Source organism: Tribolium castaneum, chromosome 9, assembly GCF_031307605.1.
Source record: "Tribolium castaneum strain GA2 chromosome 9, icTriCast1.1, whole genome shotgun sequence".
Classification (NCBI taxonomy): domain Eukaryota; kingdom Metazoa; phylum Arthropoda; class Insecta; order Coleoptera; family Tenebrionidae; genus Tribolium; species Tribolium castaneum.
In genome coordinates this window covers 12,678,689-12,701,818 of record NC_087402.1, presented here as the reverse complement: position 1 = coordinate 12,701,818, position 23,130 = coordinate 12,678,689, and the positions used below count along the sequence as shown (strand labels likewise).

The 23,130-nt window shown below is 34.8% G+C and overlaps 2 protein-coding genes across 5 annotated transcripts in view; one reads left to right on the top strand and one right to left on the bottom strand.

Annotated features, from left to right (window-relative positions):
* LOC103312764 (tRNA (34-2'-O)-methyltransferase regulator WDR6) overlaps positions 1-23,130 on the bottom strand; it is a 100,053-nt gene that overhangs the window by 17,862 nt on the left and 59,061 nt on the right. The window contains exons 6-7 of one of the 4 annotated variants that reach the window (XR_010335435.1): positions 22,377-23,094; positions 21,627-22,311 (exon numbers count right to left, since the gene is read on the bottom strand). The exons of 2 other annotated variants lie outside the window; for them this stretch is intronic. The gene's annotated coding sequence lies outside the window, so the exon portion shown is untranslated. Of the gene's footprint in view, positions 1-21,626; positions 23,095-23,130 lie in introns of those variants that run through there. One more of the 4 variants, XR_010335434.1, reaches the window with a different exon arrangement.
* Positions 8,768-10,911, top strand: LOC135267110 (uncharacterized). Its single transcript, XM_064358856.1, has 2 exons — positions 8,768-9,128; positions 9,680-10,911. The coding sequence occupies exons 1-2, from the start codon at positions 8,861-8,863 to the stop codon at positions 10,909-10,911; spliced, it is 1,500 nt and encodes a 499-aa protein (XP_064214926.1). The 5' UTR covers positions 8,768-8,860.

Here is a 23,130-nt window from a genome sequence, read left to right as displayed (position 1 = left end):
ACAAATAAATTCAATGCTAACACAAGGTATAATCAGACCATCAACATCACCTTGGTCCAGTCCAATTTGGATTGTCGAAAAAAAATTAGATGCATCAGGAAAAAAGAAATGGAGATGAAGAAGAAGAAGAAGAAGAAGAAGAAGAAGAAGAAGAAGAAAAAAGAAGAATTTATTAACTAATAGGAGACCTAGTTACAATAGTTAAAAATAAATAAAAAATTACATTAGTGGATAAAAGTCACACTTATTGCACATTTATCTTCACATAATCTTTGATTTTTGATTTAAATATAGATAGAGTACCTGCATTTCTAATATTGTTTGGTAACTTATTATATTCATTAATACCCTTAAAAAATAAAGATAACATTGTTTGTCGGTAATTTACACTTTGAACATTAATTTTGGAAGAATCCCTAGTCTGGTAATTGTGTACACTATTTCTGCAAATAAGATATTCACTGAAATACTCTGGTACTCCAAGCTTAATTATTTTATATACAAAAATCATGGTAGAATAATACAGTCGTTGCGTCACAGAAAACCACATTAGGGCCGATAACATACATTTTATAGATGTTAAGCGGTTACATCTTAAAATTATACGCATTCCTCTATTCTGAAGCTTTTGCAGTTGTACAACATGACTAGGCCGTAGCAGGTACATAAGTGTGGCACAATAATCAAAATGTGGTTGGACAATACAATTGTAAATTAAAATTCTTGTTTGCATTGACACATGCGTAGATATTCTTAAGAAAAAAAACAATTTCGTCCTAATTTTTTTACAAACATAATCGAGATGACTCTCAAAATTGAGCAAGCTATCTAGGTAAAATCCTAAATACTTACATTTATTAACAAACTCTACAGTTATGTTATATATGCTTAAATTAATGTTGGCAAAATCAATTTGGTTGTATTTATATTTAGTTGTAAAAATTATAGCTTTAGTTTTGGACACGTTTACTTTAAGTTTATTTGTGTTAAAATATTTTTCAAGTATTTCGAGAGCCTTGTTCATTTTTTGAATACATTTATCAAGATCAGTGTCATAGCATGCTATATACCAATGTGTACATAGAATGAGAGAGAGAACAATTTTTTGTTCACGTAGACGCTGAATACACGTATAAATGTCAGAAAATTCAAATTTTTTATGTCCAAATAGAAATGTCCCGGACTGTACCAATGTGTCATCGGCAAACAAATTAACAAAATCACAATCACAATAGTTTACAATGTCATTAAGATAAATTAAAAATAAAAGAGAGCCAAGAACGCTACCTTGTGGTACACCAAATTCACTAGACACTTCATCAGACAAAACGTTATTATATTTAACTTTTTGTTTCCTGTCTGTTAGATAACTTTCAAACCATTTAATGACATTACCCCCAATACCATAGCACCGCAATTTAGTTAATAAAATATTTCTATCGATAGTTTCGAATGCTCTTTTAAGATCTAAAAAAACTGCTACCACATATCTACCACCGTCAATTTCTCTTTTAAATTTGGTAACAGTTAACTGCAGGGCTGATTCACAAGAGTGATTTTTTCTAAAACCTGACTGATTTGTAAACAGTAATTTATTTTTATCAAAATATTCTACTAACTGTTTATATACTGTTCTTTCAATCAATTTTTCAAATGTGGGTAATGTATTAATAGGTCTAAATTCTTCAGCTTTTGAGGTATTAGCAATTTTTGGTATTGGAATTATCATACTAGTTTTTAAAGCATCAGGGAATTCACCCTTATCAAGTGATGTATTAATAAAATGTAATAGAACATGACCAATGACATAAAAAAAATGTTTTAATAATGTGGAATTAAAAAAATCATATATATTAATTTTATTTTCGAAAGATAAAATTATACTTTTGAGCTCTTTCATTTCCAAAAGTTTAAAATTACAAAACTTACTACTTATATGTATGTTAAGTTGAAGATCAGTTGTCGGCATAACATTATTGCAATTAATACTATTGGCTATGTCCTTAATACTATTTACAAAATATAAATTAAAATTATCACAGATTTTTTTATCACAGCTATATGTTTTGTTCTGATTATCTATGGGAAATATCACAGACTTTGGTGCATCACAGGTAGGTTTACTAATGAGTTGTTTTAACGTTTTCCACATTTTTTTTGGTGAATGTTTATTATTGTCGATTTTCTCGTGGTAATATTTATCTTTTTTACATTTTATCAAATTGACAACTTCGTTTCTTAACTTTTTAAAATTTATCCAGTGAATTTCCCTTTCCGCATCAGTAGTTTGCTTAAATTTGCGATATTGCAGGTCTCTAGCTTGCGCGATTTTGGAGACTTCACTATCATACCATGGCAATTTTGTATTAAGCCTTTTACAACATATTGGAGCTACTTCATCAACAATATTTTTACAAACAGTAAATAAATTATTGTACAATAAATTAACATCTACTGAACTTTGATCCCAATTGAGTTTTATTATTTCATCACATATTTTTATAATGTTAATTTCGCTAAAATTTCTGTAATAACGGTAGTTTATTAATTTTTCAAAGCATTTATCTTTACTATATAACATTGTAATGAAAATTATATTATGATCACTAATTTTAGGAGTGACAAGTACATGTGAATTTAAATCAACATCATTATAAAACACTAAGTCAATTAATGAACTACTGTTTAGTGTGCATCTAGTTGGATCTTTTACAATTTGCTCCATGCCATATACTCGCGCAATGTTTTTTAATTGATTTACATAGTAACTATCTGATAAGAAATTAATATTAAAATCACCTAATATGATACATCTATCGTTGCTAAATAAATCACAGTATTCTTCAAATAATTCAATAAATTGACGACAGTTACCACTTGGCGACCTATAGACACAGCAGATCTTAATTTTCTCGTTTTTAAGATCAAGATCAAATTTCAAGCTCCAATAATTTCCTTCACAAACTCTGGTATCAATAGACGAAACCTTCACATCATTTCTCACATACAACCATCACACCTCCAGTGTACCTATTTGAAGAATCACATCTTAACACATTGTAGTTTTGTATTTGAATTTCAACGTCCTTAATATCTTCTGTCACTCTTGTTTCACTTAATATTAGTAGTTTTGGCTTCACTTGATTCACTAAAACAACTAACTGATCCTTATGCGGCAGGAAACTCTGAACATTCAGATACAATATGCAAGGTTCTTCATTTGTCTCTGGAGATACTTTCTGATTCGTGTAGGTTATTCTGCTTTTTGGGAAAAAACTGATATCTTTTAATCAACACATCTTCCGGCCAGTTGTCTGGATTGTACAGGTGTTCCAGAAGCCGACGATCTGTGATAATTTTAAACGATATGCTCCTAGCATCATCTCTTCTAGTAAGTTTCTCTACTTCAATAGTCTCATTAGGGAATATTTTGCTTAAATAGTCTTTAACATCTTCTTCTTTAGTTGAGTTTTCGAAATTTCCAGCGTAAATATATGCCTTCCTATTTGCTGCTGTAAGACCTGAAGATTTCTCTGTATTAGCCTTACCACGCACACCGGACCATTTTTTGTTTATTCGTCTTTTTGACTGTACTTGTATCCAGCCATTAGATGAGCGGTCATTGTCCCTTTCTACTTTTTCTATATCGAAATCAGCTATCTTCACTGTTGAATTATTATAGCGTAGTTTTTTTGGTCCTACATCGATTAGATCTTTTTGCTGTTCTCTCCTCGTTGTTAAATTTTTACAAGGAATAGTTGTCTTCAATTTACTGCTGTTGGTGTTGCTGTAACCACCATCATCCCTAGATCGTTGAATTTTAATTTCCTGCGTTAACGTATGAGTATGGTTAGGTCTTATCTCTACTCCCGAAGAAGGAGTGAGCAGCTTAATAAGATCTATATTAGATGACTTCAATACATCAACTTCATTACGTAGTTTTTGGATCTCATCTTGAAGTCCCATAGTTGCATTTGTTACAATTCCTCTTACCAATTCAGAGAACTCTTCACTTTTTAGAAATTCAAGGACATCGTCCGATTTTTCTTCCATTCCAGTACAACATATTACTTGTTCATCATCAATCACTTCAATATTCAGTCTTTCGACACACTTAGGGTGAAATACCCTGTCAGACTTGATACATTTTGGCCCTTTACTTGCTTTATTTCGGCAATATAAACAAAACAAATCAGGACGCGACATGTTGCGTTCAAGTAGGCGTTCGAGTACATAATGCAGTAATTATTATTATAAATTCAGATCATGAAAATACGCATTTTTAGTCTGGAATATAATCTTGAGTCGTGGTGCTGCCTGTCGTTAATTTCAAGCCATTCGTAAAATTGTAAAAGTTATAATTTATTAATAACAAGTGAATTAATTGTAAAAGTGAAGTTGTAACAATAAATATAAAGTGTAAATGAAAATAGTGGAAATAAATAGTTTTTAAAAAATAATTTGTTAACGCTCCCACGTTAACTCACACTATGTTTTTCAACAACCTTTCCCTTCACAACTTTTGAATCCTCAAGATGAAAAACAAATAAAATGGTTAATGAAGAATTATCATTGTATTGACTGGAATATGAGACATATTCCATATTGGAAACACGTACAAGTTATAAACAATGTGTTAAAGGACGTTGATAAAATTTACGTAAAAGGAAGAGAAAAGGCCGAATTTTTGAAAAAATATACACATAAACAAGTTATTGAATTTCCACAACAACCAACATTACACGCCGATAAAGTTAAATGCATGTACCATCTGAACGATAACGCATATTGCAGTCTACATAATGTATTTTTTTTAAAACAAACATTCCGTTAAAAGTGTACAAAACATTGTGTAAATAATCTCAACTCATCAGTCTATTAGTAATCATGGATCAAGAGAGTTGGATAACTTGTCGTAATAATCCAGGACATCGCCTGAAAGTAAAACATCTTCGACGACATTTACGAAGATGTCTTCCACAACGTGAATATTCTTGGAGAAGTTTTGATTGCGGAAATGGAAATTATTTCGATTCATCTTTATCCCATAATACTAATAATGATTATCAACAATCATCGAGAAGCAACTTTGAAAATACAAACTCTTCAAAAAATATTTTTTGTAATGAAATGGAATATTAATTGAATTAATTAATTGTAGTATTTATAAATAAATGTTATAAATTTATAAGCATTTGTATTTTTTTCATAATATTTACCACTCCCTTACACTTTCAATAATCCTTATTCACCACCCAAAAAATTCATTTTATTTACAAAAAAGAGTTGATTATTGCAGTGGATATGAGTGATTTTTCTCATTTTTTCAATAAATTAAACAGATTAACAATGTCCTTGAAACAGGCGGTTACACTCCATCCTGTCTACATAGGGCTTCTTTGCACATTTTTTGTATCTATATGTTAACCTTGATGGAATACACCAATGTAGTTGCACTAAGTGCATACAAAGAAGTTGACCTTGATGGGAGCTTTCAACAATTTATAAAATTGCAGGGAGTGCATGCAGAAATTCATTCTGTGTTGTACAGGTCGTTGATGAGGATGATAATGATGATTCTATGGTTATTCCTTTATCACAACCTGATAGTGAATTATCGTTTTCTTTACCATTCACGCAATACCTGGCTCAACATGGTATTGAAAATGATTATTCGGACGACATCTTGTTGACCTTAATAGACCAGTTTATTAATGAAGACGAGGCGGCGTCCAATCCGGTTGTGGATGAAGGAACTTGGCCCATCAATAATTCGGTTACCAATGAGTTAAATGTATTTGATGATATGGTGGTGGAAGAACCCCCAATCTCTTCCAGTCCAACACCACCACCACCACAAAGCCCCTTCGTTGAGCCAATGTTTACCCGACCCGTTACACCAACATCTCCTGAAGCGGCACCTGCGGTATTAACTCAACCCCCTATGATAATATCGCAGGACATCATTGACGCTTTATCGGAGCCTTGGGTTGAGGTGGAAAACATTATCAATGGTAATGTTGCACATCCCCCTCAACCCAATTCACCGATTATTGAGGAAAATGATGTTCTGCCAGAGAGATTGTCGGTGGTAGAGGTCGAAAATAACATCATTCGGTCACCACAACCATCACAGGGCGTCAATGACATGCAACAACCATCTGGATCCGAGATTGATGTGGAACTTAACATCACACCACCACTCCCTCAGCCTCCTGCAACGTTCGATCCGATGAGTATTATTACTCAAAATGTCATTGACGCACTAGCAGAGCCATGGGTTGAAGAGAGGAGGCAGGGTGAAGAGATGGATGTTGAAAATGACATCATTCAACCCTCTCAATTGTCACCCATTCTAGAGCAAATAAATAATAGAGTTGAGAATAGGGTGGAGGGTGGAGACGTCGATGTCGAAAACGAAGACGACGATGACGACGACGACATCATTCCACCCACTCCCCCTCACTCACGATCAAGGAGGCGTCGGCGCCCTTGAAAGCCCCGTAGACATTCGCGAAAGTCCCCATTAATATTAATTATTAATAATTATAATATTAATATTAATATTAGTGATGTTAATATTAATAATTAATATTAATAAATCCTATTTCCGTCCTACACTCATATCAAGTACATTTAATTCGGACGCGATTTTCCAAATTTTAACATCATACTACCTACAACACGATGGCAAGCATGCTGCTCCTCCTCGAGGTCTTGCTGGATACCTATCTTTGAACACAAAAAAATATATATTTATATAGTATAAATAAAAGTCTTTCAAAGATAGTAACAGATAGCAACAAATTTATAATTAAACTTTATTAGTAACCTGTTTAATTTATTGATTAATATTTTCATAAGAAAATGCATCACTGTGAAAACTATAATAAGCAATTTACAACCCGTCAATCACGACTACGCCACGAAAAGCTCTATTGTCAATTGGTCAAAAAACAGGAAAATGGAGGACCGGCCGCCAAAAAACAGAAAATATCTCATACAACTGGTAAGTTTTAACTAATAGGTACTCTATTTTCAATTATTTTTCTTTTCTAGCTAGCAACAATTATATGTGCGTTACATGTAATCAAGACATTGATCCAAAGCTTATTACGGTCCATGAGAGAAGTAGACAGCATAGAAATAATTGTCAAAGTACTCCCTTAGAGGATATTTGATGTAAAATCTTTCAATACTACTTACAGTATTGTCACTTTAGGCACGAATATTAGGAATATGTTGCATGACTTTCAAGAAGTTATTAATCAAAAAATGATGGATTTTTTGGAACGAGATTCAGGTAGTTATATATTGTAAAAATCTTTATAATACAATTTTTTTTTGCTTCTTTGTTTTAGGCTGGACACTTGTAAAAATCTTACATTTAGAATTAAATGTAAACTATTACATTCCATTGAAAGCTTCATCGTATATCCCACTACCGCCAAGCGCCAAATGAAGAGGGCAATAGTTAATGTTCAAAATCAGGATATTCATTGTTTTGGTTGGAGTGTCGTAGCAGCAGTGTGTCTACCTATGGGACCAGAACATTTACCCAGTTCATATCCACTGTTATTACAATGTGCTTATTTTTGGATTACGGCGCCATCGGCATGAACCTGTGGCGCATGCTTCAGAGAAATAAAATGGTGTTCGACAAGAACGAGAAAGACACCAACGTGTTTTATTCGAACTCCCAAAAACAAATCTTAATAGGGCTTTAAGTAGCCATCAAATTGGTCCTTCGAGCCGGATTCAAGCAAAGTGCGAACCAGATACAACAGGATTCGGCGTTACGGCAAGGTAGGCGTCAGTTTCCCGTAAATTCCCAGTTTTCCAAGATTACACAACCAAAAATGTCTGACGAGCAGACCAAAGCATTGCGTAGAAATCGCGGTGACGTTAAAAGAAATTTAACGCGTATTATCAATTTCGTTTACACACACAACAAACCTGGGGACGAAATCGCGGTTCAACAAAGGATCCATGAATTGGAACCATTGCTCGACAAGTTTAACGATATTCAGAATCAAATAGAAACTCTCATCGACTTTGACAACGATGACGCTGTTGAAAAGGAAGACAGCGAACGCGAAGATTTGAGTCTAAATATTACGAGACCCTCGCAATGGCCACAAATTTCGTAAAACCCCCAGTTGCTCAACAGGAGCGTTTTCAGGCTCGCTCGCCCCCGATCTCGCAGTGGGGCTCTTTTCAAACGGTTCAAGACGTTAATCAAGATAACATAACCCAAATTCCTACTCAGCACACCGATCGCGTAACAATTCCTCAAAACTTAACCTCACAATTTTCAAACTCGGTTCGGTTACCCAAAATTGACTTGCCCACTTTCGACGGTGCATACGAAAAATGGTTAGCATTCAGAGACATGTTCAATTTGCTCATTCACTCAAATCTCACGCTCCCAAAGGTTCAAAAATTTCACTACTTGCGGTCTTCGCTAAAAGGCGAAGCGGCCAACATTGTACAATCACTTGAAGTTTGCGACGAAAGTTACGATGCGGCATGAAGTCTTTTAGAAGACAGATATGACAACAAACGTTTAATAATCAACAATCATCTCAAAGGAATCACAAATATTACTCCATTACTAAAGGAATCGAGCAGTGGCTTACGAAGCCTGCTCGACAATCTGTCAAAAAACCTGCGCGCTTTAAAAGTTCTCAAACAACCAGTTGAGTATTGGGACACCATCATTGTATTTTTAGTAGTACAAAAGTTAGATCCTACTACTAGACGCGAATGGGAGAAAGAAGTTTCTTCCAGAGACTATCCATCAACTTCCGAATTGGAAAAATTTCTGCGTAAACGATGCGAACTATTCGAGACAATTGAAATGAGTAAACAATCATCCAATTTAAATCGCACATCCTCAGTTCCAATTAGTCACAATCCAAAGTCATCAAGTCGATCTCTAGCAACTACAACCAAAGAGGATGTTTGTCACTTAAGCAGCGAATTTCATCGTGTCTATAACTGCCCCCAATTTCGAAAAATGTCTGTTTCGGAGCGCACAAACGAAGTAAAACGACTCAAGCTCTGCCTAAATTGTTTCGGATCTAATCAGATGGCAACTAATTGTCGTGGAAGCGGTTGTCGTATATGTAATTGTTACCAGCCCCAACCAATCCGCGAGTCGCTCTCGAGAGCCTTCTGGGTTTTTCCCGCAATTCTGCGAGGAACCCTTCGATACGAATTGTCGCTCCACCCACACTCACCCCTTGTGAGCTCATTGGATGTTGGCTAAGGGTTGTTTAGCATAAAACGAGCCACCCTTAGCCACATCAATCAGTATTCAATCAGTATCCAATCAGTCTCCATTGAGTATTCATTGAGTATTCATTCCCTTCTTAAACCTCGCTGGTCTCTGCGATGGGCGCTATCGACCCTCCACCAGCTCTCCAATTTCTCCCCTGTCTCACTTAACACCGAACTCAGTCGTTTTATTCCAACAAAACCCCGAACTTTTCAGTTCGTAACTACAAATGAAGCTTCGTACAATTAAACGACCATTGTTACCGCTGCTACGCTGAGCTGCGCCACAAGGGCCAAAAGCTTCGCGGTAACATAATCAACGTCATAGTACCTTATTGCACACCAATCTAAAACAAACTAACGCTACTGAACAACCAGTAACAACGTCGTCGACCGACAGTCTCAACTAAATCTGCGACCACAGTCAACACGCATGTTTTCTTCGCAAATCAGGTATTGTTATCCACAGCCCTAGTATTCGTTCAGGGAAAAAATCAGAATCACTATCTATGTCGAGTTTTACTAGATAGCGGATCTCAATCGAATTTCATTACGGAAAGCATGTGCAAAAAACTGGGTATAAAGCGTGACCCAGTTGACATATCCATATCAGGGTTGAATGAAGTAAAGTCCACAGTCACATCAAAAGCCAAACTAACAATACAATCATACGTCAGCGGATTTTCGGCACTCATTGAATGTCTCATTGTTTCCAAGATCACAAATTCTCTGCCCGAAGTATCGTTTTCAACTTCACAATTGAACATTCCCAAAAACGTCATATTAGCAGATCCAGAATTCAACATAAGCAGCCCAATTGACATGCTAATCGGAGCAGAACTGTTCTACGAACTCCTATCAATAGGTCAAATACGCATTCCCGAGGGACCCATGCTTCAAAAGACCGTGCTGGGATGGGTGCTCTCAGGGAAATCAGACACTGTCAAGCAACGAAGACAAACAAAGAGTTTTCTTATCTACTCTGACGCTGAACGGGACATAAACAAATTTTGGGAAATAGAAGAAATCAAAGGTAGAAAGCCGTGGTCACAGGAAGAAACACTCTGCGAAAAACATTTCGTAGAAAACACTGAGAGGGACAAGAAATCAGGCAAATTTATTGTAAAATTGCCCTTTAACGAGAAAATAACATCCTTGTTTGATACGGGGAAGGTTGCAGAGAAACGATTTGTATCTCTCGAGAAAAGGCTAGAAAAGGATCTCAAATTGCGTGAGAAATACCAAAAATTCATGCGAGAATATGAAGACTTGGAACATATGCAAGAAATCAAAACCATGACCGATGAAACAAATAATAATGGTTATTATTTCCTACACCATCCAGTAGTAAACGACAAACAAGACAAAATACGAGTTGTCTTCGATGGTTCTGCACAGACAGATTGCGGTCTGTCACTAAATGATTGTCAAATGGTAGGCCCAACTATTCAGAATGAGTTGCTCTCTATCATCTTAAGGTTTAGAAAATACCCATATGTTTTAACCGCAGATATCGAGAAAATGTACCGCATGGTATTGATGCACCCAGACTTTCATCGATATCAGAGAATTTACTGGAGAAATCAAAGTGACGAAGAAATGAAGACCTATGAGTTAACAACGGTGACGTAGCACCGCAGCAGCCTTTTTAGCTATCAGATGCCTATATCAAGTGGCGCTTGATCTCAAGTCTGATGATCCAGAACTCAGCAAGGTAATCGAGAATGACTTTTATGTCGACGATTTGATGACGGGAGCTCAATCGATGGAGGCTGCAATGGAATTAAAGGATAGATTATGCAAGGCACTAAACCAGGTGGGATTCAATTTGACAAAATGGCGCACCAACTTTGATCATGTTCCTGAAGAAACAGAAACGATTATGTTGGGAGACAACGAATCCAAGAAGCTCGGGATATTATGGAACTCGCGCCAAGACACAATAAACTATGAAATTGTCTTGGGTGAACCACCAAGATCGACAACCAAACGCGTAATTCTTTCCGAGGTTTCAAAAATATTTGATCCATTAGGTCTTCTGGGACCAGTAGTAATCAAGGCAAAAATCCTTATGCAAAAACTATGGAGTTTGAAATTGGACTGGGACGAATCGGTACCAATTGAAATTTACACGGAGTGGATAAAAATACGTCAAGATCTCACTGCGCTAAATAGTATTTCTATTCCACGATGTGTGATAGTAATAGCAAGATCTTCAATAGAATTGCACGGCTTTTCGGATGCTTCTGAACGAGCTTACGGTGCTGTAATGTATATTCGCACTCGAGACCCAAGCCAAGATAATTGGTCTACAAAATTACTCTGCGCGAAATCAAAGGTCGCGCCGCTCCATAACTTATCTTTGCCCAGACTGGAGCTTTGTGGAGCATTGATACTTGCAAGGCTTTTCGATAAGGTAATCTCATCAATGGATGTGAACTTTGACGGTCATTATTTGTGGTGTGATTCCACCATCGTTTTAAATTGGTTAAACTCTCCTCCGTCAAGATGGAAAACTTTCATAGCTAACAGGGTTAGCGAAATTCAAAACCTAACACGAAACGCAAAATGGCAACATGTTCCTTCAAATGACAACCCTGCTGACTTATTATCACGCGGCATATATCCAAGTGAGTTGGGTAGTTGTGAAATGTGGTTCTCAGCGTCTCCATGGCTGCAACTCGATGAAGAACATTGGCCAGATCAGCCAAATATATATCTCAGCAATGTACCCGAACAAAAGACGAACACAATTAGTCTGACCAATACTGATACATCAGATGACTTGTTCGATAAATGGTCATCAATCAGTAAGACGAAACGAATCCTTTCATGGGTTAAACGATTTATCCATAACTCAAAGAATAAGCCGGAAGATAGACGAAATGGACCCTTATCTGTCGAAGAACTAGAAGATAGTCTGAGATATCTTCTTAAAACTGCACAATCACAATTCTTCTACCAGGAAATATCAACTCTTTCAAAAGGCCTCTCCATTCCCTCCAACAGCAGTTTGAAATCGCTTCAACCATTTCTTGACAGTCACGGAATTCTTAGGGTTGGAGGTAGGCTAGTGAACGCAGAAATCGATTACAATCAAAAACATCCCATAATACTGCCCGGTAGACATCAATTGACCAAGATGATCTTCGAAGATGAGCACAAGCAGCAAATGCATTGTGGGGCTCAAGCTCTATTAAATACGCTCCGCCAACGATACTGGCCGTTAAGAGGAAGATGTCTGGCGCGTCAGACCGTTCACAAATGCGTCCGGTGCTTTCGAGCAAAACCTCCAGATTCTAACTATTTAATGGGATCACTCCCTGCATGTCGCGTAACTCCGGCGCCCCCATTTTTTAGAACAGGAGTTGATTACGCAGGTCCTATCATGATTAGGAATAAGCGAGGTCGCGGTTCTTCTCTAGTAAAGGCATACATTTGCGTATTTGTTTGTCTGACCACACGAGCCATCCACCTAGAGGCGGTTAGCGATTTAACCACTCAATGCTTTTTACAAACTTTACGACGATTTGTGGCCAGACGAGGAAAACCTCGAGTAATTTACTCTGACAATGGTTCAAATTTTGTTGGAGCTTCCTCTGAATTACAGCGACTTTACAATTTTATTCGCAGTAAATCAAATTTTGATGTAATTCAAACTAGTCTTGCCAATGATTCCATTTCATGGATATTCATTCCGGCCAATAGTCCTAACTGGGGAGGTTTATGGGAAGCGGGAGTAAAAAGTGTTAAATTTCACTTAAAACGAGTTTTAGGCAATGCTAACTTGGTATTTGAAGACCTTTGCTCGGTCCTATGTCAGATTGAATCGATCCTAAACTCCCGTCCACTCAGTCCTCTTTCCAACGATCCAAATGATATGACACCACTGACGCCTGGGCACTTCTTAATTGGAAGACCATTAACAACGATTCCCAGTGACAATCACCTCGACACTCCTATGAAGCGCCTGAATCGCTTCGAATATCAAGAAAAAATATGTCAAGACTTTTGTCAAAGGTGGCATCAGGAGTCATCTTGAGTTATCTGCAGCAGCGAAAGAAATGGACACAATCTACGAGACAAATACGTCCCGGCGATCTGGTGGTGATCAGAGACCAAAAACTTCCCCCAATGCGCTGGAAGATGGGGCGCGTCGAAGAGGTCTACCCAAGCCCCAGCGACGGCGTAGTGCGTGTTGCTAGTGTGAGATGTGCGGGAAAAATAGTGAAAAGAGCCTGTAATCGTTTATGTGTTTTACCGCTCGACGACGAATGACTTCTTGATTGAAGACAATTTTGTTTATATTGAACGCAACAACCTTTATGTTACATTTTTTTTGCCAGTCTTGAATTATTTTTCATTTGCTTTCTTTTGTGTTTATTGAAAGTTGTACCTTTCAAGGCGGGCGGTTTTGTTACTACAATGTACTTATTTTTGGATTACGGCGCCATCGGCATGAACCTGTGGCGCATGCTTCAGAGAAATAAAATGGTGTTCGACAAGAACGAGAAAGACACCAACGTGTTTTATTCGAACTCCCAAAAAAAAAATCTTAATAGGGCTTTAAGTAGCCATCATCCACATTGGTCGACACTTTTTAATTTCCAAGGTATTGAATTCCTGTAAAATTGGATAGTATTGCAAAATTTGAAAGTCAAAATAATGTCTCTATTAATGTTTACGGACTTGAATTACTTTATGTAAACAATAAGGTAAAATTTGAAATTGTGGGACCATTATATTTTACAAACTTTAAGAAACCGGTACACATAAATTTATTATTGTTGAGTGATAATGATGGTAATCAATATTACTGTACAATAACTAATTTGCCACGTTTAGTATCTTCCCAACTCTGAAAACATCATCATTCAAAATTTTTCTGTGATGGATGTCTACAATATTTCACAACCCAAGCTTTATTAGACAGACATTCTTCGACTGATTGTGGAAAACTTTATGCTAGAATCCCAAATAATGAATTAACAACAAATAGATTTGGTTATAATATTCCCGCTAATGTATTAGAATTTCAAAATTATCATCATAAAATGACTATCCCATTTATTGTTTATGCTGATTTCGAATGTTTATTGAAACCTATGAGTACAGTTGCACCAAATCCAAATCAATCATTTTCGATAAAAACTTTTCTTCATCAACCATATTCATGTGCATATTACATTAAATGTTCATATAACGATCAATTATCTAAATTCCAAAGTTTTCGAGGACAGTCATCTGTGGTTGACTTTATTACAGCATTAGAAATAGATTTGATAGAGATTTATACAAAATATTTAAGTATTGTACAACCAATACTTCCATTAACTATTCAAGAAGAGTTTGATTATCTTACAGCAACGGAATGTCATATTTGTCAAAAGCCTTTTTAATAGAATGATATTAAAGTAAAAGATCACTGTCATTTAACGGGTCGTTATAGGTCCGCCGCGCACAGTAATTGTAACTTGAATTTTCAAATTCCAAATTTTATTCCGATAGCATTTCATAATTTAACAAATTATGATAGTCACTTATTTATTAAAGAGTTGGCCCTTGAAGAAAGTGAAATTAATATCCTTGGTAAAACTAAAGAGAAATATATTACATTTTCGAAAAAAATTTGTGTAGGCGAATATCTAAATTCAAACAATCGAATAGTCAAGGAGCACTTACACTTGCGTTTTATAGATAGTTTTCAGTTTTTGACATGTTCATTAGAAAAACTGGCAGCAGCCTTGGATGATGCTTAATGTGTGGAAGTAAAACGATACTTTCCCGTTGACAGAGAATTTCAGTTAATTAGACAGAAAGGGGTTTTTCCATATTCATTTATCGATGATTTTTCTAAATTAGAACTCACGGAATTACCACAAAAAATTGATTTTTACGATAAACTTCGCGATGAGCATATTTCTGAAGATGATTATCAACGAGCTAAAACCGTATGGGATACATTCCATTATCAGACTCTAGAAGAATATTCTGATCTCTATTTAAAAGTGACATTTTACTATAAGCTGATGTCTTTGAGAATTTTCGAAACATGTGCCCCACAATTTATACCCTTTAAAAACTACTGTATCAACAATTTTTTGCGTCAACCAAGTTTCTACAAAGCATAATACTCCTAGGTCATTGCAATTTAAGAAATGTTGTAACACTATCGCACTTATTAGATATACTCTATATATTTATATAAAATATTGTCTTCTCTAGATTTCAGAACCTGAAATTTTCAAATTTGAATAACCTTTGGCAAGGTTATTGTTTTGTCTCTTTGCTCTTGGTCGTTCAGAAAAAATATTTTTTGACCACAAGTCCTTGCAAACGATCTTGAAGATAGCTGTTAACATTTGCTCCTCGCTAACCATTGATGTTGGCATTTTTAGAATATTTTGAGAATTGCAGTCTTTCATAAATTAAATTGAATTGAATCAAGTGGATTGTCCAAGTTTGATAAATTAACTGTTGACGCAAGATCGCACTTGAATGATTTTTACATTTTGGGTAAGATCAGGAGTTTTTGGCGACCAAAAACACGGTTTTAACACGGCTGAGGGGCACCTACTCGCCAAAGTTCATCGAAAAATATTAACTATATGAAGGATTATTGTGGTTCGCAGAAAAACCGGTCAGAACGATAACCAGACACAAAAAAAAATCACTTTTTTTTCGACGTAGAATCGGTGGTAAAAGTTTCACCTCGATCTGACTTCAAATAACCAAAATATCGAAGGTTTCTCGATCGAAAAACTGACACCTAGATAAAAAAAAATTGAAAAATAGATAAATACAAAATATTCAATTTCTGTAAAAAGGATTTTTGAATTTTGCGGGAATGTGCCTTCCTGAGAAAAAGTGCATTTATTTAAAGAACGGTTCCGCAACGGTTCCGTTATAGGTACGCCGCGCACTGTAATTGTAACTTAAATTTTCAAATTCCAAATTTTATTCCGATAGTATTTCATAATTTAACAAATTATGATAGTCACTTATTTATTAAAGAGTTGACCCTTGAAAAAAGTGAAATTAATATTCTTGGTAAAACTAAAGAGAAATATATTACATTTTCGAAAAAAATTTGTGTAGGCGAATATCTAAATTCAAACAATCGAAGAGTCAAAGAGCACTTACACTTGCGTTTTATAGATAGTTTTCAGTTTTTGGCATGTTCATTAGAAAAACTGGCAGCAGCCTTGGATGATGCTCAATGTGGGGAAGTAAAACGATACTTTCCCGTTGACAGAGAGAATTTCAGTTAATTAGACAGAAACGGGTTTTTCCATATTCATTTATCGATGATTTTTCTAAGTTAGATCTCACGGAATTACCACAAAAAATTGATTTTTACGATAAACTTCGCGATGAGCATATTTCTGAAGATGATAATCAACGAGCTAAAACCGTATGGGATACATTCCATTGTCAGACTCTAGGCGAATATTCTGATCTCTATTTAAAAAGTGATATTTTACTATTAGCTGATGTCTGAGAATTTTCGAAACATGTGCCTTAAGCATTATGAACTTGATCCAGCACATTACGTGACAGCACCATCTCTTAGTTGGAATGCTATGCTTAAATTTACCCATGTAAAATTAGAATTATTGACTGATATAGATATGTTGCATTTTTTCAAAAAAGGGATTCGTGGGGGAGTTAGTACATGTGTTAAACGAGCGGCTCAGGCAAATAATAAATTTCTTCCAAATTATGACCCTTCGAAACCGACATCATACATTTTATATCTCGATGCAACAAATCTCTATGGTTGGGCTATGAGTGAAGTACTCCCTTTAGGTGGATTTACTTGGTTAACGCAAGACGAAATTAATTCACTGAGTATCATGGATTTGACTGATACCACACCCGAAGATTATGTCCTTGAAGTAGATATCTCTTATCCTCATCATTTACACAACTCTCATAATGATATGCCATTTCTACCAGAAAATTCAATTCCACCAAACGGAAAATGTGCTAAATTCATTCCAAATCTATGTGCTAAAACAAACTACATAATACATTATCGAAATTTAAAACAAGCCCTACAAAATGGACTTGAATTGACAAAAATTCATAGAGTACTAAAATTCAATCAATCGTCATGGCTCAAACCATATGTTGATTTAAATACGAAATTACGAAATCAAATTAAAAATAAGTTTGAAAAAGATTTATTTAAACTCATGAATAACAGTGTGTATGGAAAAACCATGGAAAATGTCGATAATCTGGTAGATAATAAACTGGCTACACATTGGAAAAAACGGTCACAAGTATGGAGCAGAGACATGGATAGCCAAACCACAATTTAAAAATTGTTCTATTTTTACTGAAAATTTAGTTGCAATAGAAATGAATAAAGTTCAAGTGACATGATAAACCTATTTATGTAGGATTCAGTATATTGGAAATTTCAAAAACTTTAATGTATGACTTTTTTTATAATTTCCTTAAAGTTAAGTATGGAAATAATGTACAGCTTTTGTATACAGATACGGATTCATTAATTTTAGAAATTTATACGGAAAACGTATAAAATGGTATTAAACAGAATATCGATCGGTTTGATACTTCAAATTATCCCGAGAATAATATTCATGATATTCCTAAAACTGTGTCTGTTATCGGTAAAATGAAAGATGAGTATGCGGGTGTACCAATTGTACTACTTTATGGCACCGGTGCCAAAGCTTATTGTGTGCAAACAGTGAATGATGTAATTAAAAAGGCTAAAGATGTAAGTAAACATGTAATTGATAAATCTCTAACACTGTTACAATATCGGGCAATTGCAACAAATCCTTCATCTTCATCAGTTTTCTGTGTTATGAAGGTTTTCAAATCTTATTTACATAATATGTATACCGAATTAAGGAATAAAATAGCACTGTCTAATTTCGATGATAAACGATACATTTTAGGTAATTCATTTGATACATTAGCCTGGGAACATTACGATATTGATAGAGATCGAAATTTAGATTCTCTAATTAGATAATTGCAAAAATATGTGGATCCCATTGATTGAATTTTACCTTATTGTAGATATGTAATGATATGTAACCATTTATTTATACTATATATTTACTATTATTATGTATTTATAATTGATGTAATGTGTAAAGTATTTTTATTTGTATTCTGTAAGTCAACAATGAAACTTGTGCAACAAAAAGATTTATTAAAAATCTCTAATCACGACTATTCAGTTTGTGTACCCTATTAACACTTTCCTAAACATAATACGTTATTCAATAATAGTGTAAAAAGAGGACTAGTGGTTGGACGTTCTGGATGTGGAAAAACAATGATATTAAGTCTCTTGCTGCATCCAAATAGATTACGCTTCACAGACATTTACTTATTTTCAAAAACCCTACAACAACCAAAATATCAATTTTTAAAATCGGTTTTGGCACCTCTCGATAAAGTCGGTTACTATGAATATGATTTCCTAAAGAAATCAAACCCTATTCCATAATAATATTTGATGACGTAGTAACATGTAACCAAAATATAATACGTGATTATTTTTGCTTTGGTAGGCATTATAATATCGATTGTATATTTATTAGCCAAACGTATTCTTCCAATCAGAAACAATTAATTCGTGATAATGCCAATTTCATAATTATCTTTCCTAAGGATGTATTAAATTTAAAACATGTTTTTAATGATCACGTTGGTACAGATATGTCATTTGAAACCTTTCAGAAAATGTGTTCACAGTGTTGGCAAAAACCGTATGGATTTGTTACTATTGATAAGGATGCTGAACAAGACAATGGGCGTTATCGTAACGGTTTTGATCAGTTCATTAAAATAAAAATGAAATGTTTGTCAAAGATTTATTTATTAGTCGACGATCGACATCGATAAACGACTTTTTGAGTTAACGACCACAAGCCGTAGTACTACATCGCTCGATCCACGATGCAATTTAATGCGACAAAATGGGGCTGCTAGCACACCCAGAGAGGAGGGAGAGTCACTCAAGAACGTGAGCATTGGAAAGTTGCAAGAAACATTAATGAATTTGTCAAAGACTGATGCATTTCGCCATTTTCTTAAACAATGGACCGGTTTACCTCGACAGTACATTGAAGATATGATTACTGACACAGAAAACAAATTTGATCATCAATATGGTGTGAGACATGGAACCGAGGGAAATAAATTTTTTATTGGCAATTCTGAAATTGATTTCAAAGACGATCATGAAATCGTTCAAAATGTAGCTTATCCTGATACACCTGGATTGTATGAATTATTATTTAAAAAAAATCCAACTGATTATACTCAATAAGATTTAGAAACTTATCGAAATGTTGTCATTCGAACCAATGCAGACAGAAAAAACTAAAAACCAGATGCACAAATTCTGGGTAATGTAGGGAACAAAAATAAAACAATTATTCGACATTTCTCGAGACAGCCACTACCGCTTCAGGAACACCGTGCATCTCAGTCGCCGCCATTTTACAGTGATACTGAAGAAAGCCTTGATACCGATCAAGGTCAATCGACTCCTGTCCAGCAACGAAGCCGCAGTAGTAGTCTTTCAATTCTCGTACCACCACCACGTAAACAGTATCCGCGACTTCGCAACATACCTGCAATACGATTGCAGGCTCAAGGTCATGAACAATCAACTCCGACAAGTAGTATCCAACCAATATCAAAAAGAGTTAAGGGTGGTAGTTTTCTTCGCACATTGGCTTTAACAGATAAAAATTCAGAATTTGTTCACCGCAAAAATCCCAACAAACTCGTAAATAGACTACGTTTTTTATTATCATCGACAGTAGCTGGTAATAATAATCATATGAATGAAATCAATCGCATCATAACAGAATTGCGTGAATCGAAAATAATTCGTTAATAATTTAGAGACGACTTGTATATATTGCTAACACATTATATTTTATAGTTAGTATTTCTACATACTTTATTCATTCAAGAGACGAGAATATGACATTAGATAAATTTGGTGAACACATAAGTGAACACAGAATTCGTACAACTTTACAACGTATCAAATCTTTCTCATATATCACAATCTCACTCTTTGGGACATTGGATCCACCTAAAAAACTTTTTGTATTATTTAATATTGGTACGAATTATATTTTCCCATTAAAAGAAGCAACGATTACGTCTGTAAATGGTAGTCAATCGAGCGGGTGGATTGCATTAATTAATTCGAAACAAACTACGAATTTAATTGGTCAAAACGTGAAGGTGACAAACTATCATTTAAATATGGACCCAAAACATCAGAAGCTAAACCGATATATATATAGAAATAGTTTTAAAAGTACCAATCCACCATGAAGCGTAGTGATTTAAATACATATTAAGCGTCAAGTTGTTAATGAACTACATGCACCGGCAAGAGTGAACTTTAAAAGCCAACGTGTGATAGTGAAAGGTTTAAATGATTTATTGCAACTCGAACTGGTTGAAATGATACCATATTCACGCGTCAATAAAGGCTTCAAGTATATCTTAATGGTTATCAATGTTTTTTCTAAATTTGTATGGGCTGTTCCATTAAAGAATAAGTCGGCTTTAAGTGTTGTAAATGCAATAAGTGAAATTTTAAAAACTCGACGTAACGTTCCTAAAAACATTCAAACAGATCTTGGAAAAGAGTTTTACAATAAATATTTTCAACAATTAATGAATAAATACAAAATTAATCACTACAGTTCTTATTCGAATTTAAAAAGTAGTGTCGTCGAGCGTGTGAATCGAACAATCAAGGGAATGATGTATAAAGAATTCTCGGTGTAAGGTCACTACAACTGCACAAACATTTTACCTGACATAATAAAAAAATACAATAATACCAAACATAGGACTACTGGTTTAAAACCGATTTCAATAAATAAGAAAAACGAACGCAAAGTTTTGGATCAAGTTTACAGTCATCTTAAAACAATGGACATTTATAAACCCAAATTTAAAGTTGCTGATTTTGTTCGAATTAGTAAACATCGACATCTTTTTAAGAAAGGGTACACCCGAAATTGGAGTAATGAAGTATTTACGGTTTCGAAGATTCAAAATACTAATCCTAGAACTTATTTACTACAAGATGTTTCTGGAGAAACAATACGAGGCGGTTTCTACACTGAAGAATTACAAAAAGTTAAATATCCGAATGTATATCTCGTTGAGAAAGTTTTACGAAAGAAAGGTAACCGTTTATTTGTCAAGTGGAGTGGAATGGATAAAACTCATAACCCTTGGATTAATTCATCGGATATTACATAGACAATTATTATTATTATGAATTGTTTTTTTTTTAATAAAATAAACCAAAAGGAATCACTTAAAAACTTTATTTCATCAATATTATAGGTGTTACATTAAATATCCTTAAATCTATTATAAATCATCCATATTATTCTACCACTTATTTAATTATAAACTAATTAAACCAGTACGTCTCTTGAAACCTTTAGTTTACCTCGCCTTTGGCGCGCGCCCGACACTGATCAAGGTTAACAAGTCTGCATGACATTATCTATGCATAAGAAGACGCACATAAATAACACATGAATACAAATACTATAAGCAATAAAACTACAACAATGCTATTTTTAGTAACTAATTTGAATTTTTGAATTCTCGTTTTGTCTGTGGAAAGCAATTCCACATATCCACATTTTGGAGAATGTTTTTTATGCTCCATAAACGCATCATCACTTTTTTCCCATCGTGAAATTATTACTCCACAAACAAAACACTGGGTACAATCAGATATTTGAATATAAAACAATCCCACTTTTGCTAAACTCCATGGAGATGGGTATGAATGTACCCAGTTCTTATATGATAACAGCCTTTTATCAAAACAGTCGTCTAAACTTTTTTCATACTGTCCATCGTCTAGGCACATGATTTTTATTCATTTATTTTAAGAAACTATCACTAGCACAAAACGCACACTACTTCACACACATAAGTCTTTTCCGATAATTTCATCCTATTCTTCGGCACCCTCGTTAACTGTAAATGAAATATACATTTCTTTAATTTCTTTTCATCCTCCATTTTACATTATGTTCACTCACCTAATATTTCATCATCAACACGTTGAAACTCAAAACAATGTGCAGATGTCGGGTTTCTAGCATCTTCTTTTCCCAAATATATTAAATATAGTGTACGTGGATCTAGCAATAACTCATCAATTTTCTCCTCAGTCAAATAATCACTTATTCTTCTCGGCAGAAACACTGCATAATTGTCCAACTCAACAAGCACTGAATTTCCGAACAGAGACTTTGTACGTCTAATATTATGTATGCGGAATCTTGTGTTCAACTCTAGCTCACCAGCTTTTAAAATGGGCTTCTGTCCGCATCGAGCGATTCGATTCAATACATCCATGACCCAGCAGCGAATACTCTTAGACATTAACACAGATATATGCACTTTTTATATTCTTATTTCTCGGAGGATTCAATCAGTATTGACTGCTATCAAACTTGTACTAAATTCTATATATTAACTATACCACCACTTTTTAACCTTGAATGAAAATGCACCAATATTGTGGCCTTGATCAAAGATAAAGAGAGAATGAGTGGTCTTGAAACAGTGAGCCACTCTCTGCTTGCAGGTCACACTTGCTTGTATCAGTAGGTTGAAACAGGTGTACATAAAAACATGTAGCTTTTTTTTACAACTTTTATTTTTTATACATTAATATAATATTTACATTTGACTACGACTACTACTACTTAATTAAACTTATTCTACACTATTTTCTAGGAAAGAACCCCAGCCCTAAAAAAATTCACAATAAATTACTGTTGAAAAAGA

Excerpts from the sequence above, each read along its gene's own strand:
- LOC135267110 (XM_064358856.1), top strand. The coding sequence starts at position 8,861 with ATGAGTAAACAATCATCCAATTTAAATCGCACATCCTCAGTTCCAATT. Across the intron at positions 9,129-9,679 it reads TGGAAGCGGTTGTCGTATAT|TCTCAACTAAATCTGCGACC; the intron begins GTAATTGTTACC and ends GTCGACCGACAG.